Source organism: Carcharodon carcharias, chromosome 1, assembly GCF_017639515.1.
Source record: "Carcharodon carcharias isolate sCarCar2 chromosome 1, sCarCar2.pri, whole genome shotgun sequence".
NCBI lineage: Eukaryota > Metazoa > Chordata > Chondrichthyes > Lamniformes > Lamnidae > Carcharodon > Carcharodon carcharias.
Genome location: NC_054467.1, coordinates 98,784,925 through 98,806,099, shown reverse-complemented (window position 1 = coordinate 98,806,099; position 21,175 = coordinate 98,784,925). Strand labels below are relative to the sequence as shown.

At 40.1% G+C, this 21,175-nt stretch overlaps 1 protein-coding gene across 1 annotated transcript; it reads right to left on the bottom strand.

Moving 5' to 3' along the window:
• Window positions 1-1,807: 1,807 nt before the first annotated feature.
• On the bottom strand, window positions 1,808-8,009 carry prdm8b (PR domain containing 8b). Its single transcript, XM_041202354.1, has 4 exons — window positions 7,616-8,009; window positions 5,934-6,169; window positions 4,701-4,932; window positions 1,808-3,660 (listed from the first exon to the last, which is right to left on the bottom strand). The coding sequence occupies exons 2-4, from the start codon at window positions 6,153-6,155 to the stop codon at window positions 2,399-2,401; spliced, it is 1,716 nt and encodes a 571-aa protein (XP_041058288.1). The 5' UTR covers window positions 6,156-6,169; window positions 7,616-8,009; the 3' UTR covers window positions 1,808-2,398.
• Window positions 8,010-21,175: the final 13,166 nt, after the last annotated feature.

The window sequence follows — 21,175 nt, the reverse complement described above, 5'->3', positions numbered from 1 at the left end:
ACAATAGGTACAGATATACTAACTACTATAAAAAAAACTTATACATTTAGCAGCCAATAAATGGCGCACTCACACTACAACTATGACACCCAAACAAACCTTTATAGTGCAAATGCAGCCTGAGCCCAGCATCAGGATGTGACCTGAACCTCAATCACGTGGACTGAAACGTCCTGGATTTGGGTCTCTGCTTCACTTCGGAATTACTATGGACCATGACCTTGATTTATAGTCCAGGTTTAGCCCAGAACAGTTTGGATTTTGCCCGAAAGCTGAATCAGCGGGGACATAAATGATCCCCGGAACAACATTCAGAAATTATTGGACAGCAACGCATAGAGTATCTCCGTCGTTCTGAAAAAAATCACCGTTCTTTTTCTATAGGCAATAAATCTATTATCATTTCTTTGTAATAGGCAATTATACCCCTGGCATCTACTTGTTCCCCGCTTTCCTTGTTTTGCTCAGTAGTAGAAGGGCGATCCAGCCTATTTGTTTTCCAGTTCTGAGTCTCTGGCCTTTGTTTTCCCTTACAGATGCAGACAGCCTTGTTACATATTTATATAATGTTTATTATATATTAATTTCAGATTGTCAAGCATTTAGAAGTTAAACCTTTAATTAGCATAGAATTACACACTTCCGACCAAACAACCATCACCGAAGTATTAAAAACTAGAAAGTCAAGCAACTAAGGTAACTAATGACATAGCAAAAATTACGCCATAAATAAATTGATCAAAAAGAGGTTTTCAATAGCAGAAATGAAAAATGAACAAAGATAAAATGGAAAGGATATTCAGGTTCTGTTCAGCAAAATGACTAATTGGTTGGGTATGCTGCATGGATTAAAGCTTTTCCTCCTGGACTGACTAAAGCCATTACTTTCTACCACGTTACGTCAATTTTCAGACGGGTACGATATGGTTAATGTCTTGATGTCACCTTCATTCTATATCGCATCAAAGACTGACATATATCATTGGCATCAACCGTACAGCGCTACTGTATGGGATCATTTCCCCCCTTCTGCTGTCGTATTGATCTGATTATACAATACTGCTCAACCTTTGGTGGACACAACGAGAAATGAACCGCTGAGCTCGGCTTCACCAACTATTGTCCTCCCTCTGCTACTTTTGTTTTTGCCTCATTCCTGTTTCACATTTAATCCCATTAATTGAAGCCTTACTTTAGTGAATCATATTCTGAATGTGACGGAGAGGGGAGCTTTCGACTCCGTGAGTTTGGCTGGACTGACTGGTAAAGGTCAGTTTACTCGTGACCTCCAACATGTGAATGCTGCTCCTTGGTTACTCTTGAAGCAGGCTTGTCAAAGCGAAGTTTTTACAACCGTGCATTGTTTTACCTTTTTTCAAAAGAAAAGTAAGCAGTCTAGTCTGAATCATTCAGATCAATCTTTAGTTATGGATTTTGTGTTCTGAAGTTGTCTTAAAGCTCGATTTGAAAAGACATTCGGTAATTGTGCTTTAGGCAGTACTTGTCCTGTTAAACCTTATTCTAATTCTTGACATGACATGAAGACAATGCTACGCTGGAAAGTATTACAATATGCCTTGTACTTCCAAATCTCAGCTCTTTCTTTAAAAAATGGAAACGGAAGATTACAATGTGTAGAAACTGTACAAGTTAGTTAGAATTATAGCATCATGAAATGGTTAGGCACAGAGGGAAGCTTTTCGGCCTTTCGTGTCTATGCCGACGTTCTGCAATCAGATAATTGTGGGAATTTCTTCGGTTAAAATGATTTTAGCAACAAATTTAAATAATTACATACACACATACATTTGGTCAAGTAAAAATAAAGCTATTTATTGTTGAAGCCAGCCAAAATGACCAGATAAACTATCAAGATTCGTAAATTTCGCCAAGAGTGTGAAACACAATAACTATTGGGACTGCTTTTCACTGGCACAAAATAGTACATTTGATTTTGAAAACGAAAATATTTACAAAAAAACCAACGTCAATTCCGCACTTTCCCGTCTGTATTTGGTGTTCATATCTACGATTTTTACATGCATCTTTCCTGTGTTTCGCGCTTGCACCTCCCGCTTTTATAGCTTTCATTATTTTAATGACACTGGAATGTATCAATGGAGTCAATAAACTAAAATCCATTCTCTTGCTTTTCTTATATCTAAAATAAAATTCTGTCCTTAAATACGATAATATCATATATTCCTCTTCCAAGCTATCATAAGCGCCTAACGCATTTAGAATGAAATAAAGTTATGACAAAATGCATTTGTATATTGTGGTTTGTGGCCATTGCAAAATGTTAAATGTAAAGTGATAATGTGTGCATCACAATAGCCCATTCCCTTAGTTTGTTTTTGTCTTGAGTCGGCATTACAATCTGTCACACAGTTCGAGTTCAGTTATGAGAGGTCATGTGCCGCGAAAGGTGGTGGCGTTCCCTAAAGGATTCATTGCAAATGGGACATTTAAGCTTTTCTTCTCTTCGCCTTTTCACCAGAGGCTCCATGGCATATTCCTTTTTGTGGTGCGATCTCATGTGGTACACTAAATCGGATGTCATCCTGAAAGAAGCGTTGCATTTGGCACACCAGTTCTGCGCCGGTAAACAAAAGGACGTGAATGAAGGAGGAAGAAGGGTCAGCGCGGATGGGACTTGCAGCTGAATGGGCCCAGAAGCCTTTGGCCAAAAGGCGGTGGCATATACGAAAGGGCTTTGTTTGGCCAGGCCCCCTTGCATATTACAATTGCCGTTAACATCTGCGCTCTGGAGCTTTGCAGCTAAGGCATTCGCTTGATAAAGCCTCCCAGAGTCACCAACGGCAGGGTGACACTCTAAGCCCGGAATCACTTTTTGCGACACTAAAAGTGGAGATAGCTGAGTAAACGACCTGGCTGGCTGAGAAAATGCACTCTTCCTTTCCTCAGTCCCACAAAGCTGAGAGACGCTCCGAAACGCACTTCCCATGGCAATGTTGTCCAGACACGAAGGGACTTGTGTTTCAGTCAGAACAGACTTGATGTCAATCGGCTTCTCGGAAGAGCTAGTGTTCGGTGCTGCGCCATTCTTGTTGTCTGTGTCCGAAACGTGGTCCTTTGGAGTCTGTTTAAGGTTAAGTGAAGTTCGTTTCACTTCGAAGAAGGCGCTTCGTTTAACATCAGTAGACTCTGGACTAGATGGTGTCATTAGCCTTCCATTTTCTCTCAGATTGAAATAACTCCCTCTGAACTGTTGGGAAGGGCAGAGAAGATTTTCTCTTGGCATAGCCAGTGATCTATCTGCAAGTTTTGCAGTGTGCAGTATATTGTCATTTTTTTCTTCCGCTTCGTCGTATTTTCTTTTATTTTCATTTATGCTTTCAGTTTCTCGATGGTTCCTAACGTTTTCTCTCGGATTTTCCATATCCCTGGCGAGGTTGTGGAAATCTGTAATGGTTTTATTATTTTCTACATTAGCAAAGGCTGATTGTCGCTCCGATCGACTGAATTTAACACTTGACCCGACAGCAGTTTGATGGTCACGGTCTCCGCTGCTCTTCACGTTCTCATCCGAGGCAATACAACCCAGTCTCTTCTGACAGCGGAATCGCAAATGGGCTAGAAAGGGGTATTCACATTGAAAGCGCTGGCTGCAATCCAGACATGTGTACGGCGAGGATCCTGTGTGAATGAAGCACATTAAGATGAGATTACACACTCCTACAAGTCAATCGTCTTCCAGCGTTCACTGATTTAACAGCCAACAATAAATCATGAGGTTAAAAGCACAGGTTTTAAATGTAGAAAATATTTCAGTTCGGTGATAAATAATTCATTGGCATTATAATAATTGCATTGACCTATTTCTCTCCTCTTAGATAACTCATTGGTTTAACCCAATCATCTTATTTCTCATGAAAGGTCACGACCTGAAACATTAACTCTGTTTCTCTCTCCACAGATGTTGCCAGACCTGCTGAGTATATCCAGCATTTTCTGTTTTATTTTTCATTCCCAACATCTGCAGCATTTTGCTTTGTGTCCTTTTATTTCTAGCTGAGTAACCCTTAATTTACTTTGACGCTGTATGTACACTTCTCAATACAAAACGTGTTCCTCCATTCTCCTGTCTAGCTGTCTCCATCTATGAACGATTCTACCACCTCTGTTTTTTTCAACTGTCCACGTCCCAATGTCATTTATCTATCTATCTATCTATCTATCTATCTATCTATCTATCTATCCATCTATGTCATTCATTCATCTATCAATCTGTCATTCATCTATCTATCCATCTGTCATCCATTCATCTATCTATCTATCTATCTATTTATATATCATCCATCTATTTACTTATCTCTCCATCTAACTATCTATTATTTATCTATCTATCTATCTGTCTGTCTGTCTGTCTATCTATCTATCTATCTATTTATCTATCTACCTTTCCATTTTTCTAAGTTGCTTAAGCAGTTGAATCTAATGTATGTATTCGCCTATTTGTCAAATTGGCCATCTTTTAATGAATCTGAGGAAAATTACATAATCTGTCCACAATTAACTCAGAAGAGTAAAAATTACTTCAGGGACATAAAATAACACATTTTTCTCCGCTACCATTTATATGGATAGATTGTGTGTATCTCAATGTGAGTCTGTTTTCTTTTGAGAAAGGAGATAACTTTCAGCTGCAATGTCAGACTTTATACATCACAGCTCACCATTCATTTTGGCCTGTGCCCTGACGTTGCTGAGAAGCAGCAGCTCCAACAGTTCTTTTCCGTACCACACAAGTAATTCTTCGTCTTTGTCAATCCGCCTCAGAGACCGATAAAACAACTGGCCGTTTTTCACATAGGCCTCCAGGTTTTGTTCCTCTTTATCCCTGGCCGACTGGACAAGTCTGAGCCACATTAAACCCTCGGAGGAGCTGTTCGCTGCTGAAGTATCCACCTGCAGTGAAGTGCAAACGCAGAATATGAGCCACATGCAGGCTGAACACAGGCCAATTACCTAATGTATACCCTCTTTGCTGCAGCCGGCCTCCCTCACATTCCACAAACCATCACTTAACCAGGTTGGACATCCCCGGACATGATTCAGTATAATTTAACACCAAGGAATCTCAAGGTCCGTTTTATTGTTTAGCGGGATAATATACGATATTGCTGAATATCATGAAAGTAAATGCCTAGGTGATTTACTAGGTACTACGTCTACTTCAAATTTGAACCAGCACTTGTTAAATATTCAGCAGTACATCGCGGTCAGATTACGAGATCCGTGAGCTTTGCGAGACTGTACCGTGCTCGGTCCTTTATATTCCTTCAAAATGTTGTAAAGCTACGAAATGCAACTCTATGTGCAATGGTCATGAAGAAAACGTTATTCAAAAAGTGGGATGGGGGAGGGGTACGAAGTCAAGTGAACGCTCTATCATTTGTGTAGGTATTTGTGATGCCAAACACTCATGGGTCTTTTTCACGGCACTTGTGGAAGTTTAGTGTCCAAAACGACAGGCGAACCTTTAGCGGGTTTTACGTGCTTCTGCATTTTAGCCCACTATTTGCAGTTTGACAGCCCCCGTCCCACTACCTCAACAACCACAACCCCGCTGTCCGGCGATGACCAACTATGTTTTTAACGCATTTTCTGTGCTATGAGGCAACGCGGAAGCGTAAAGGAAGGAATCAGCCTAGATGCTAATGAATAAAGGGAACGGAACAAGTTAGGAAATGAACTATAGAAATAAACCATAGAGAAAAACATGCTGAAGTGCCAAATGGGGAAACGTGCAATGCGTGTAAATATGAAGGTCAGTAGGTGAGAAAAGCAGCAATACATGTAAAAGAGAAATTCAATCTTTTAGAGATCCCACATTGTGTAATGGGGATACAGAAGGTGAAACCAAGGAGGGGGGAGAGTGAACAGGAGAGAATTAAAATTGACCCTACCCTAAAGATATAGGGCACCGTCCTTTTGTCGGCTGATTTAAGAGCAATGAAAGCGATGCTGTCATATAGGGACGTGTGGCTCAGTACGCAGGGTCCAAAGATGGCATTTTCTGGAATGTCACAGGTTGTATAGACGCTGGTGAAAATATTGGTCAGACATTGCTGGACGGCTCTGCTGGCATCGCTCTCCCAAAACCCCTTGTGAACATTTGGATCTTCCATCGCCGGGGCTGGCTCTGGGCGGAAAGGGTATAAAAAGGTCATCTCCGTGCTTAAAGACATGCAAGAGTCACAATGCTTAAGCTTGAAAAATCTCGACAGTCGTGGTCGCCCTGATTATAGACTCAGACCTCATTTCTGAGGAAGCACACCGTAAGATTCCTGTATAAATTCAACATCTCGTGAAACCAGTGTACAAGCAAAGCCTGCTCGGTTTCGCCTGGGTTGTGTAAAATACGTATTTTTTTTCAAATATAAAGTTTTGCAGCGATAATGTTTCTGATTCTGACACGCCAGCAAGTCCTGGTTGTATCTGTTACCTTTTGTTCACTTCTGTTCGTGCGGATTTTATGATAAATGGTTCTGCTTCGATGTTCCCAATAAAACATTGCCAGAGTGAAGTGCAAACATTACCTGCCTTGTTCCCAGTTCGGTCCATTATTTTGCTTGAACGCAGAAGGAACCATTTAACAACAAACAGCAAATGGCACTGTTCCGGTGTCTAGAGGTGCAGATGAAATGGATTGACAGTGTCCTGTCATTTTCAGTGATTTGATGTCAGATAACCTTTAGATCTTTTCAACAAGAAAGAACGTATGTCTTCTTCGTCCGCGCATCTCATTACCATAATACAGCCCTTTCCCTCTGAGACTTTAATTAAAAGCAGCAAGCAGAGTTAATTATTTTTACCTCGACACGGTTATTTATGGATGAGAATGAATCCCAGTTACCTTGTTCTACACAGGGGGAGATTCGGTCAAATGTGGCTTGTAAAATCTGAATTGGACGGGGTGGGGGTGGGGAGGGGGACAGAGTTTTGCATTGCTGGTATTCTTCGCAAGATTTTAAATGAGCTCAGGATCAATTTCCTGACTCCCTCCGAAGTCACGGGGCATTTGTCAAAGCCCTGAACCTACATGGTTCAAACTTAGTCCATTTAAAGAAACATAATTCGATCGTATTTAATAATGTCTTAATAATGTCTGAGATTTTATTATGACCGAATCGTACCATCTTATATACCCCTTAATGTGGCAAATCATTTTTTTAAATAGGCAGTACATAAACTGTGCAAATGTAACAAATAGATTGACCGTAGCCCGATAAACAGCAGTATTGCATCTAGATTTGAAAAAGACAAAAATGTTAAAGACAAGAATAGTCCCTTTATAACTTCCGCTCTCAACCTCAAATTCAGATATGATCCGCTTTACTTACAAACATTGGTAATGAGTGTGAGTAACCACCAATTCTAATGGTAACCAACCGGCATCCACCCAGTGCAGCCTTTCACTCCACAGTAATAGAGGAATCGTGAGCACGATATGAACCGAGCCAAGAGCTTAAATGTGCTTTCTCTGAACTTGAAGAGTCACTAGTAACATCTCCTGAGCGCAGCACTGAAGCTGTTCCACAAAACCTGCTCATACACTTTACAGAAAGTGATACTGTATAAGCCTTACCTGATGGTGTGAACAGCGAAAGCTCTCCTCCACGTCTCTCTCCCCCGCCCAGATATTTTTGTTTGCAAGAGAATAAAAATGCAACATAAGCTGCAAACTCATTTCGCCAATCTTTTATTGTGAATGAGGTCGCGCGTCGCTTGGGGCGTCCAAAAAAAATAGAAGACGCCTTAATGAATATGCATTTCTTTCCATCCTCAGCAGAGCAAATCAGCGTTTAGGACGAAGGAAAACAAAACAAAAAGGTAAAAACTCACCAGAAAAAAACGACGGGATTTGTTTAAAAGATCTCTTTCTTTGCTCTTTATTTTGGGGATGTGTGCAGGAGGAGGTAGGAGCAGCAGCTGGAGACGCAGCGCTCTCTCTCTGTGCTGTCAGTGCAGTGGCATCGTTGGTGAAAGTGACGGTGATGTTGCGCTTCCGATGCAGAGAGAGAGAGAGAGAGAGCCGTGGAGAGTTACATATGGGCCCGAGCGTAAGTGGCAGACACTTTGGTGGAGATAATCTATCCAATGACGCGTGACACTCCAGCCCCCCACTCACGCCACACACACACACACACACACACACCCCTCCCCCTCCCGAGCCGACCACCCGCTCCTGCTCCCCATTGGCCAGCGGGCGGCCGCTGTTGGTGGCGGCTCATGCACTGCTGCACCTGCCGCGCGCTGGCGCTCTGTCCCCCGCATCTCCCCCCCCCCCACCCCACGCGCGCACGTGTGTACGCGCTCGCGCACATGGGCCGGGTCGGATTGGGCGGCTGACGCCGAACGCCTTCGTGGTTGGTCGGTTTGGCCGGCGGCGCGCGGAGGGGGGAAAGGCGCAACTTGGGCAGGATGGAGGGAGGGAGCGAGGATGCTCGAGCTGGGCTCGGTTACCCGGGTTAAGGGCTGGAGAAAGCCGAGCGAGGAGCAGGGGGAGCGGAGCTTGGCTGTCACTCCACCCCTCCCGCACCCACCATGAGCAATAATGAGCCTAATTTATCCATTTGAGGAAAAAATATGCATCACCCAAAACGAGAGGCAACAAAATTCTACACACACTGGTTGGGGCGGGGGGTTACAATTTCTCATTTTACACCGATGGCAGATAACATTCGGGCTATCATGGATCATAAACCATCCAGTAGGCGTATTTTTGTTGCTTTTGTCACAAGTACATTAAACATTTACTTCAAAAGTGTCTCGGGATGACTGATCCTTACCACTGCAAGACTTTATAAAAACATTGAGGTAGGGGTTTATTCTTTATTTTAAGTGAGATACTGACTAACTTTCTGACATGAGAAATAGCAAAGTGAGTTTGGTCCCAACTGAGCCTCTGGAAATGTAGGTGTAACTAAAATGTATCATATACAATACATGCTTTCCCATCGGCTATATAACTTGCAATATTGGATTTTCCATAAGTTACTTGCATTAAAGATAGTCAGAATAATGGAGACTCATATAGCAAATAATCTAAAATAACATTATAAAGTAATATTTAGATTTTAGAAAGCGTATGCTCAACGCATTATTTTTTGCTACTTCTAGCTGCCAAATCGTCTAATTAACTGCAGAATAATATGGTAATTAATAAAATTAATTTTCTACCAGTCGGACGTAATCTGTAGTTACACGTATTGTGAAAGTGCCGATACCAATTTACAGAAAGAGATTCAGGATTGGTGATTTTGGCAGAGTTGTCGCCCCTTTTGCTTATCAACTTGAACTGAATCTCACCATTCTGTGGGATGGTTTACACACATCGTGAAGATCCAAACTTTATCTTTATAGCTCAGGATAATCCGAGACTCCACCATAACAGAAATTAAAGTGCCACTACTGTATCAGGTGCAAACAGAGCTTGTATTGTGGTAACTTCTGGGAGAATCATACTGGCGTTCAATTTCTTGCATCCAATGCAGATTTCAGGGTGCTGGTTAGGTCCGTTGTCTAGCTGGCTTTCGTGTGGTTCAGAATAAAGGTAATGGTATGGGATCAGCTCCCGTTCTAGCTGGGATGGGGATCTGCCTCTTCTTCCTACCCCTGAGAGTAGAAGGCAGTGGCAAGCCACCACTGAGAAAGGCTGCCAAGACATACGGCTCAGGATGAAGCACCAGCAGACAATGGTGGAGCACTCATGGAATGGAACTCTGATTTTACTGTAATTTCGAAATCTATCCAGAATCTCCACTACCCTGGACAACTGATGTTTGAGCACATGAGATATATATTTGAATATACGTCAACCTACAGAATGATAGAATTATTTCTACATGCTAGGTATATACACACACGCAACACTCGTGTGTTCTGTAAATAGTATTGAAAACACCTACGGGAATGTGCATGCATGCATTTAAGCAGGTAAATAAAAATATACACATATCGACATGCAAGCAGTTGCATAATGCACATGCGTACATAAACACATACACATTTATAGTATTTTCATATATACGCATATAAACATTCTCCATAAATGTGTAGTCAAACAGTTATACACCGTATGTATACACATATTTCATTAATATTTAAATCGGAACAACTGTAATTAGAAAATACCCTCACGTCCCCTGAAGATGTTCACTTAGAAAACAACACATTTTTTGTAAGCTTGCGGTTTATACATTAAACATCAGGTTTCGTGTCTTATTTTATAATATTAACTGAGTGCACTATAGTGATTGCCCGCAATATTACGCCTGGGATATTGCTAAATAAACAATTCCGTGGCGATATTATCTTTTCAATGAGTGCATTTTGTGAATCAAGTGTGAAATCTGGAAGCTGTCACTCAAAACATTATTTTGCTGCTGCTGTATTTTCAGAATTACTGAAAACTCTACGCTGAATTAAAACATAATGAACATTATACAGCTTCAAGTGGGGCATCAAACTGGAACTAATAGTGGCTTGCGTGCCAAACCATAGACATCACGTAGTGATAAAAATATGAAAATATTGAATTTAATTTGTTGTGTTTATGTGGTGGCTGTGAGTTGCAGAAGGAATAAATAAACTCACACTGCATAACCCAATGAAAAGCACACAGACGCACATGCTACCAGGGCAGCATGCTGTTCGAAATTACACCATGTCAATTTCTGGTATTAATTTTGCTATAATCAAAGAGTATGTTTTGCCACGATAACTTGACAGTTAACAAAAGTAAACAGCATTTAGATGCTTTACCCAACATCATTCACTTTGTCAGGTTTGAAATGCGACGTTTCAGTGTAAAGATAGAAACCTTTCAGCCTTTCGGTTAAAGAATGCGAGAGAAATATATAAAAAAGACAATACAGAAAAGATGAGTTGCTGCATTTTTTCTCCATATTTCAGACATAAAACACACAAAACGATTGCTATGCCATCATCATAAATCTCTGCCGCCGCCCCCCCCCCCCCCCCCATTGTGCCTCTGACCAACGATGCATGATAAAACCCTTTCCCATAAAGTATTCAGTATTAAAACCACAAAGCTCACCCAATCAGTAGCCATCTGCCTCCACTATAACAGCAACGTGTGTGATGAGGGATAGCAGCCAGAGCAGAGACACAACCGTGCACCAAACAGGTTTACAGGATCGAAACTGGCTGCAAACCACTATGTTAGCACAGTCTCCAGTAAAGAATCCCAACTGTATGGGGCGCAAGCAAGGGCGACTCATGTAAATAAAGTTATTTATGCATTCTCTAATTGCAAGCCCATCACTGTGATAAAATTTGTTCACTAAATGCAACAGCTAAAAACCGATTTGAATGGTACCCCTTCCTTTAGATTCTTACTTAATGACATTTAGGTTTACCGTCGTGGCGATTCTCTGCCTTTCGAAAGAATTGTTCAACTTTAGCTATCCCAGAATTAATTGTGAACAAAGTCATGAATCTAAGCGATAGAAGCTGATGAAACATAAAAATGTTAACTGGGGACGTGCTACCAAAATATACTCAAGTCCCCCAAAATAGCCTTTTTATAGGATATGAACAAAAGTTACAATCTGTCTTGTACGTTCTGACCAGTAATCCCATTGCTAAAGAATATATAATAAATTGACAAGTAAGATAATGAGAACTTCGGTAAATTGATTTATTGAAATCGAGAGTAGTACTCTACAGTCGGTACCCAACTGGTTTCAGTGTGTGGTGTATGGTGATCTTGCGACCGCAGCTGCAGTGTGTCAGTTACAGCTGCTGCGAGTGTTTCAGTGCAGCTCACAGTAAAAAGGGCTAAGATTAATTGCACAAAACTTTTCCCCTCACACAGAGGCTTTCGCTTGATCAGCCATATATAAATAAAGTACGATTGTTGCAGGAAACGTGGCTCGACGGCCACTATTATGCTTAGAGAGAGCAGTTTAGTTGCATATAGAGTATAAGGCTATGTTTAAAGGGAATGGAATTTAATCTGGCAATTAATTTATTCAACAATGTCACATGCACAGAACCATACAAATATTCAGGGCATTAGCTTAAAATAGATATCAAAATTTATATTGTTTGGATTTAATCATTTTTGCATAAACAACCGAAAGGAAATTCGGTCCATCTACTTCTTCTAAGCTCAGCACCATCTCCATAGGCTTTACCTATGTCATATGCTGCTATTATCGGTGCCTTAAACTCCATATTAATACCGAGTGGAATTACATTAAGCCTTTTTAAAACTGATCATGAATTGCAGCGATTTCGGCCTAGTAATCGTCACATTTACTAAGCAAGCACGCAAACGTGTTCTGTAAGTTATGTGACATATTTCACACATTGCATTACTTCAGGTTAGCTATACGTTCCTTCGCAGTGAAATACTACTTTCATTCCATCCATTATTATTGATTCCTTATTTTAGATATGTTACTGTCATCTAATAGAAACGTGTCTACTAAAAAAGAATACTATTGAATAGTGGTGTGTAGATTTGATAGGAGGGTTAGAATTATACAGTATTTCTTAATTACTTATTATAATGGCTGTGTAAGATAATTTTTGTCAATGTTAGCATGGTCTAAGTACGTGCCTAACCGTCAAGTAACTTTGGATCACCTATTATTTCCAATAGCCTGCAAGTATTTTCAAAAGTTAATTTTTTTGCTCGATTTTCAGCAGTAAGAAGGATATCCAACAAAGCAGCAGATATATCAGTGATATTTTCTTATAAGTAATGATCACAGCTAATCGGTTCGAATAATAATACTTTTACTCTTAAAATAATCAAAGCAGAACTGCAATGGTTGGAATGGTCAAAAAATGAAAGTCATTCATTGCCATAATTACAAATGCTTTATATTATGATTCCTTTCTGATCAAGTCGCGGGTTAAGAGTAAGATGTGACATGTATGTTTTTCATAAGCATTTCGATTATGAAACTCATTCATCTTGACACTCGTACACAATAGATGAAAAGCGAGGAAAGTGATTTACTGTATATTGTTATGCTTATTTTGATATTATGCACTGTAAAAATAAGTTTAAAAAAGAGGTCTAACTTATCCAAGTGGCACAATGTATGTGCGTGTCTTACAAATATCCCTACAATATTATCCAAAATGTTTATTTTCTTTATATAATTACCAACACCTGACATTCCCACCTCTCCCATAATGGGTGAGTTACCTGCGAATGAAATGGGTAGCAGATAACATGACATTTCCTAACAGGTTTATAAACAAATTCAATTACATACCACTTTTACTTAACCAATACACTTCAATTCTATTTTACAGGTAAGTCGAAAAAACATGGAGGCAGTCCGGATATCCCCGTTTTATTTTGTTTACGGAACCAAGTATAGTGACGTTTTAAAACTGCGTCACTTTTTGCACTTTAATGTTCAAGATATTGATTCCAAACCATAAATATCTCCTAAATTCCCGATGTAAATAACGTACCTTTTGAGCGCCAACCTTGTGCGTATATTTCATCATGAATCACAAGTGTTATGTGGCTCAGCAAGCTAAGTACCTAGCCTAACAACTTTGCTGTTTTCGAATAAAAGTTTGCGATGTGCAATATAATGCACTGCGCATTAGTTAATATGTTAAATGCATTTCACACAATCCAGTTCACATTTTCCTTTCAATATTATTGGAGGCTGGCCAGGTGGGTTGAAGAATTTCTTCCGTTCCTTTGCTTTCCTCTTATTGATAGTAGTAGCTTTACTATTCATACTATTGGATGCTATATTGCTAAGCCACAAAGCACTTTTGACGCCTCGCTTGCAGACGTTATTACATTCAAACATTTTTAAATGAAGCAGAAATATATAAAATGTTGGTTCATGTAATACATTTAATAAAGGGCAAAACTATCAGCTGACAAGAATCCAACTTACCTTTTAATGTGTACTTAATTAATTTGTGCAATAAAATACTTCCAAGTTACTACAGTAGTTTGCAAAAAGTGTGAAAGATGTTCTTTCTGAAGTGTTCAATTGAGGCTTTTGTCCTCTCCCCAGTTGCGATATAATTAACCGCGTCTGCATGTATTCAGTCGTTTCGAGGCAACCAATCTGCTGAATAATTTGACTGTTAGAATTCAAACGACACGTCCCCTGCTCAGTAATGAACAAATCTATTTTCTCCAGTTTGTACCTCGCATACCCTTCAATCAGAAAGAAATACAAAGCCGCCCCTTAATAAGTAGAGATTTGCTACATAATGCATACGTGAAGTAGAAGTTATATTTTTTAAAAAATCTGTTTGGACTAAGTGTAATATTATCACATCCGACTTAATGATATAACTAAAGGCTTCAATAATAAAGTGTTACCTTTGTATTTAGTGCTTAATCGTTTAAATCCAGTTGTTCAAAAGTAATCACAGCACCAAGTGACTTCAAATACTTGTATTTATACCATTATAGGATCCAACAGTGAGCACCTTGTAAACAAAGCATATCGTGCACTGTAACAAAAGATAGCTTCAACTGAACATGTTTCACACAAATTCTTTAACTTTGGTAACTACGGTAACCATAAAGCAACAAATACTGTGTCAGAAGTATAGATGAAATACAACATTAACAATAATTATATACAAAATGAAAATAATAGAACCCTGTTTTTGTAGTAGATAAAGACCAACAAAAAGGTATTCATAAAGAAAACTTGTACAAAGCAGCATACCATTGCTCAGTTTATATAAAAACTCGGAAGTAGTAACCATGTGTTTGCCCGTCAGAACTTTTCATTCATGTGCATTTACCTGTACTAAATTATCATTCTTCTAATAACGTCTAGTTCATAGAGTTCCTTAATGTTAATTAATCAAAAATATGACTGTTTAATGCAGAATTATATCGGATATGTAGAATTCGACTTACCCTTTAATCAGAAACATCCAAATGATGCTGGATCGTTTGTATTCCTATGATAAATCAGATTTTCAGTTTCTTAGCACTATGCACTAATAGAGATATCCTACATGCCATTCCTTTATCCTGAGACAATATCTGGATCTAAGTAATTGGAAACGTTATATTCACCAGAAAATATATATTCAAAGAAGCATTTGAAAAGTTACCTGGAATGAGAGAGCAAACGTTGGTAATGCATGCGCGTGGGCGTGAACATTTCTTTCCAAAGTTGAGTTTAGACAATCCCAGTTTGATGAACTAGAGAGTGTGGCAAACGTTCAGCGCGTTGGTATTTAGTGGGGTGGGGGGGGGGGGGGAATGAAATTTTAACCCATAAATGCAACTTATCATGGTCTAGCAGCTAGGCATTGAACCAACCAATGTCATCCCCGGTTACACAGATTCTTGAACATTTCCTTCGGCTACCGACAACACAAAATTAAGAATACACTCAGTAAAAATAGAATTTCCATTTCCTTTTATTTTTTCCCTAACAGTAAAGACGACGTTGCCTGACCTTGGTTTCTCCCCCAGGGTCCGTAAAAAATAAATAGCCTGGTTTCAAAATCACATAGACTTAGAGACGTGGCTGTGCATTAACTTGATCTACTTTAATGACCATATATTGGACATCTGACCTTTCCATATTTAGGGACTTGGAGCTCAAATCGTACTTAACAATGGGAAACATTAAGTTAAACACCACTCAAATGACATCGAATTTGGACTGAATGTTAGACCACAAATGCGAAAATGAGACATTATTTACGCTGAATACACAGTCATTGAGCCATGTGTTGACGACATTGCAGACAGCAAGGACCGGTAGAGAAATTTGCGTGTTCATATTTCGCAAAAGAGAATCTCGAAAATGAGAAAATAAAGAAAGCCTCGGCCGCACGAGATTCTGCACTGGAAATTGTTTTTTTGAAATTCCAGTGGAGGGCAGAAGAGTTGAAAGAATAAGTGAAGAACATCAAAAGGTTGGCAGATTTAGTCTTCGTCTATTTGCTACTGGTTGTCTCCCGACTGTCTTAAAGTCTCAGTCCAAAGTTAATGACACCTATTAAATTTACGCGTGCGGTGTATATTTTATGGGATCAATTATTAGATTTTGGGGCCGTTTGTTAACTGGAGAATGTGGCTTGTAACCGAGGATGTGCCACAAATCCCAGAGCATTAGCATCCTCCACCCCTGCCTTGAAACATGACAGCGGAGGGCGCATGTGTTGCTATGTCTAACTTAATGGGCCGGCTGTGACAATGAACAACTATTACAAGTTTGAAGAATCCCTCCTCTTCTAATTTTCCGTGATCGCGCCCGTGTACACGGCAACTGACCATCACCCAACGAGGAAATGCACGTAAGAACCACGGAAACAGACTTCACCGGTGTAGGCAAGAGCGTGTGACTGGTCATGTGGAATTACAATCGCGCTTTTCTTTTTCTTATAGGTGCGAGGGAAACTCGGATCTGATACTTGCTGAAAAATTCAAATGATCGCACAAAGAACGCAACCACCAAAAATCCCTGCTGGCATATGGATCTTCTTATGCCATATGCACCATCTTTCAGATTTGCTGGCACCGAAGCAATTGTGGTCAGCCTGCATGCTCGTGCCCTACCAGTGCTGTCGTTCTCATGGGGAATAAAACATACAGAACATTTAATTAAAGTGTGCTTCCTTTTTTCTAAACCATACGTTAAGATATTGAATATACATATAATAATAGAAGAGAATTTAAGAACATTATCCTTTATTTGGACATTTTTGCGAAAGGTTTTATTTTAATACGATTAAACCTGTATCAGGAGGAACATTTCATTTCAGTTCTGTCACATTTATGCCGTTTTGTCTTAAAGCAATAATGCCCTATTCTTAATTTCGATACGATCCAGTCGCGAGGCTGTAATCATACGTCCACCATTTCTGCCAACGCAAACTAGTTTCAGGTGGGCTTTGGTGTAAAGGTAGAGGTATAACTTCAGTCAGAACCCAATCCTGTACTAAAATACACTTATACAAAGCTGTTAAACTCTCTGCAGGAGAGAGAGAGAGAGAGAGAGGATGGGAGCAGAGTAATATAATAAGCAAGGCTGAGACTGGAGCAGTATAAAGAATAGGCCAGAAGTTGGAGTGGTATTAAGAGCGCGGAGAGGAGTGCAGCAGCATAAAGATTGAGTCCTGGAATGGAGCAGTTCAAAGAGTGAGGCCTAGAATGGGGCGCTATAAAGACCGGGTCTGACTGTGGCTGGAATTTTGCCAAGTTGGCAGACGTCCTGCTGCCAAGGCCGAAAGTGACCTGCTTCAGCCAATCAAGTGGCTGCCATCCTATATAAGACTGGCACCTAAGCAACCTCAACAGTACCACTGCTAGCACTGACCATTGCTGGGGGATGATGGTGTATCGATTGGCATGTGCCCTCAAAGATAGGTAAGTGGGGTGTGAGGACAGGCAGCACCACTGCAGCAGAGGAAGTAATTGCCACAGGAGACCTCTCCATGGGTCATGGAGAGGCCTAAAAAGGAGCCCTCGTCCCCTCACCCCTAGAGCTTGCTGGGAAGCTGGTAGTCTGCCAGGTAGAGGCAGGCCTTCCCACCATGGCCAAAATGTCCATGGAAGTGGAGTGACCCTTAATTGGCCACTTAAGTAAATCAACTGGGCAAGCCAGCTGGCCTGTTACCTTACCTACTCCTGGCAAAATTGGTTGGAGGTAGGAATTAATTGGGTATCCCTGATGCCTCCTAGCACCATTTTACCAACCCCAAGCTCCCAGCCCATCACCAATGGGCACAGAAAATTCCAACCTGTGTCTGTGAATGGCACAGGAGAGAAAAAAAAATCACACAAGGAATCTTGGAGTGGTAAATCTACAGGTAAGAATTTAATTTAATTAACCTATAAAGTGAAATAATTCAATTAATTCATATAAAAGCCAAAAAAAATCCAGTTGATAAAATACATAAACTTTAACTTGCCATATTTTATACATTGCATGTTGTAGAATTTATTAGATAATTATGATCAATGTTTTGTTCAGTAAGATTTAGCAGAACAAAGTTAAAATTAAATAAAGAGTTACTGTAACATTGAAGGGTTTGTAATTTTTCATTAAATTAAGATCTGAAGCATACAGATAATAAGAGTTAAGTCAAACATTTAAGCTAACGTACCAATATATACCTAGTGTTGTCAACACAAGGGAAAGATCATAAGAAATAGGAGCAGGAGTAGGCCATTTGGTCATCAAACTTGCTCCACCATTCAGTAAGATAATGGCTGATCTGATTGTAGTCTTAACTCCACTTTCCTGGCTGTCCCCTATAACCCTTAACTCCCTGGTCAATCAAGGAACTGTCTAAGACAAAAATAAAAATACCTGGAAAAACCAGCAGGTCTGGCAGCATATGTGGAGAGGAACACAGTTAACGTTTCAAGTCCGTATGACTCTTCAACAGAACTAAGTAAAAATAGAAAAAAGGAACTGTCTAACTCAGCCTTGAATATATTCAATGACTCAGCCTCCGCAGTTCTCTGCCAAGAGGTTTCCAAAAACTCATGATCCTCTAAGAGGAGAAGTTCCTCCTCACCTCAGTCTTCAATGGGAGGCCCCTTATTTTTCAAATGTGCCTCCTAATTCTAGATTCCCCAAGTCAGGAAACATTCTCTCATCATCTACACTATCAAACACCCTCAAAATCTTATATGTTTCAAAAGGCCACAATCACATCTTTTTCTCCTAAACTCCAATGATTTAGACCCAGCACGTTCAGCTTCTCCTCATAAAACCCCTTCATCCCAGCCATCAGCTCTGTGAACTTTCTTTGAACAGCTTCCAGTGCAAGTATATTCTTCATTAAGTGAAGAGACCAAAGCTGTACACAATACGCCAGGTGTGGTCTCATGAATCCCCTGTACAGCTGTAGCAAGACTTCCTCACTTTTATACTCCAGCCCCCCTTGCAATAAAGGAAAATATTTCACTTACCTTCCTAATTACTTGCTGTAACTACATGTTAACATATTGTGATTCACGTACAAGGACACCCAGATCCTTCTCTACTGCAGCATTTTGCAGTTTCTCTCCAGTTAAATAATATTCTGCTTTTCTATTCTTCCTGCTAAATTGGACAACATTACAATTTTCCACATTGTACGCCATCTGCCAAATTCTTGCCCATCCACCTAATCTATTAATATCCCTTTGCAGACTCTTTGTATCCTCCTCACAACTTGCTTTCCTATCTATATTTGTATCCTCAGAAAATTTGGCAACAATACACTCAATCCCTGTATTCAAGTCATTAATAAAGATTGAAAATAGTTGAAGCTCCAGCACTGATCCCTGCGACATTCCACTATTTATAGACTGCCAATCTAAAAATGACCCATTTATACCGACTCTTGGTTTCCCATTAGTTAGCCAATCCTCTATCAATACGAATATATTATCCACTACACCATGAGCTCTTGTCTTATGCAGTATCTTTTATATGGCACCTTATCAAATGCCTTTTGGAAGTCCATATACACTACATCTACTGGTTCCACTTTATTCACCCTGCATGCTACACCCTCAAAGAACTCTAATCAATTTGTCAAACATGATTTACCTTTCACAATACCACAATGCCTCTGCCTGATTATGTTATGATTTTCTAAATGTCCTGCTACTGTATTCTGAATAATAGATTCTAGCTTTTTCCCCATGGCAGACATTAGGCTGACTGGCCTATGGTTTCCTGCTTTCTGTTGCCCTCCTTTCTTGAATGGGGGTGTTACATTTCTGGTTTTCAATCTGCTGGGCCCTTTTCGGAACCTCGGGAATTTTGAAAGATTACAAGCAATGCATCGATTATCTCTACAGCCAGTTTCTTTAAGAACCTAGGATGCAGGCCATCATATCCAGGTAGCTTGTCAACCTTTAGTCCCATTGCTTTTCCCCATGCTTTTCTCTAGTGATTGTGATTGTTTTAAAGTTCCTCTCTACCTTTTCCCCCCTCATTTTCTATTATAGTTGGGGTGTTTTTTGTGTCTCTTACAGTGAAGAGAGGTACAAAATACTTGTTTCAAATTTCTGTGATTTCCTTGTTTCCCATTATTTAAGTCCCAGTCTCACACTCTAATTGAGCAACACTCGCTGTCACTATTTTTTTTTTCCTTTGTACATGCTTGTAGAAACTTTTACAGCCTGTTTTTATATTTCTTCCTAGTTTTTCTCTCACATTCCAATTTCTCCCTCTTTTTTTGGTCATCCTTTGCTGGTTTCTAAAACCTGCTCAACATTCCAGGCTACCTCTAATTCTTGCAGAATTGTATATCTTTGCTTTCAATTTGATACCATTCTTAACTTAAGGAGGTGATTGGTGAGTAGCTGTGAAGTGCTTATTTAAGCTTTAAGCTTATTTCTCTTAATTTAGTTAATAGTCTAATAGATAGAAGTATGGCAGGGCAAATCAGTCTCATGGAATACTCATTCTATTCCATGTGGCAACTCCAGGATGCTTCACGTGTCCTAGACAACCTCAAGTGCTGCAAGTGTCAACAGCTGGAGGAGCTTGAACACTAGGTTTTGGAGCTTTTAAGCAGCAGCTGGCATCACTGCAGTACATTTATGAGACTTAAAGCTGCATGGATAGCGCATTTCTGGAGATGGTCACCTCTCAGCTTAAGAGTGAGCAGGCAGAGTTGGTTGGCTGCCAGAGAGTCAAGAGCATCCAGGCATGTAGTGTGGGATTCTCTTGAGGGCACCTCATTCTCCAACTGGTATTCAGTTCTCAATATTAGCGAAAGTGATGGTTCTTCTGGCAAGTGCGACCAGAGCCAGGCTCACAAAATTTTAGAAACCAACAGAGGATGGCTAAAAAAGAAATAGGGAGAAATTGGAGTGAGGGAAAAACTAGAAGGAAATATAAAACCAGACAGCAGAAGCTTCTACAAGTATATACAAAAGAAAAAGTGGCGAGAGTGAGCATTGCTCAATTAGAGCATGAGACTGGGAACTAATAATGCGAAACAAGGGAATCAGACGGTCAGATCAGCTGCAAAGAGGGGCAGAAGGAAGATTTGGAAAGCAACAGTAATCGTGAATTAAATCATTAACAGGCAGGCATTTCTGTACCCACAGATGTTATACCAGGATGGAATATTTCCTCCCTGGTGCCAAGGTCAAGGCTGCCACTGAGTGGCTGCAGAAAATCCTGAGCCAGGAGGGCAA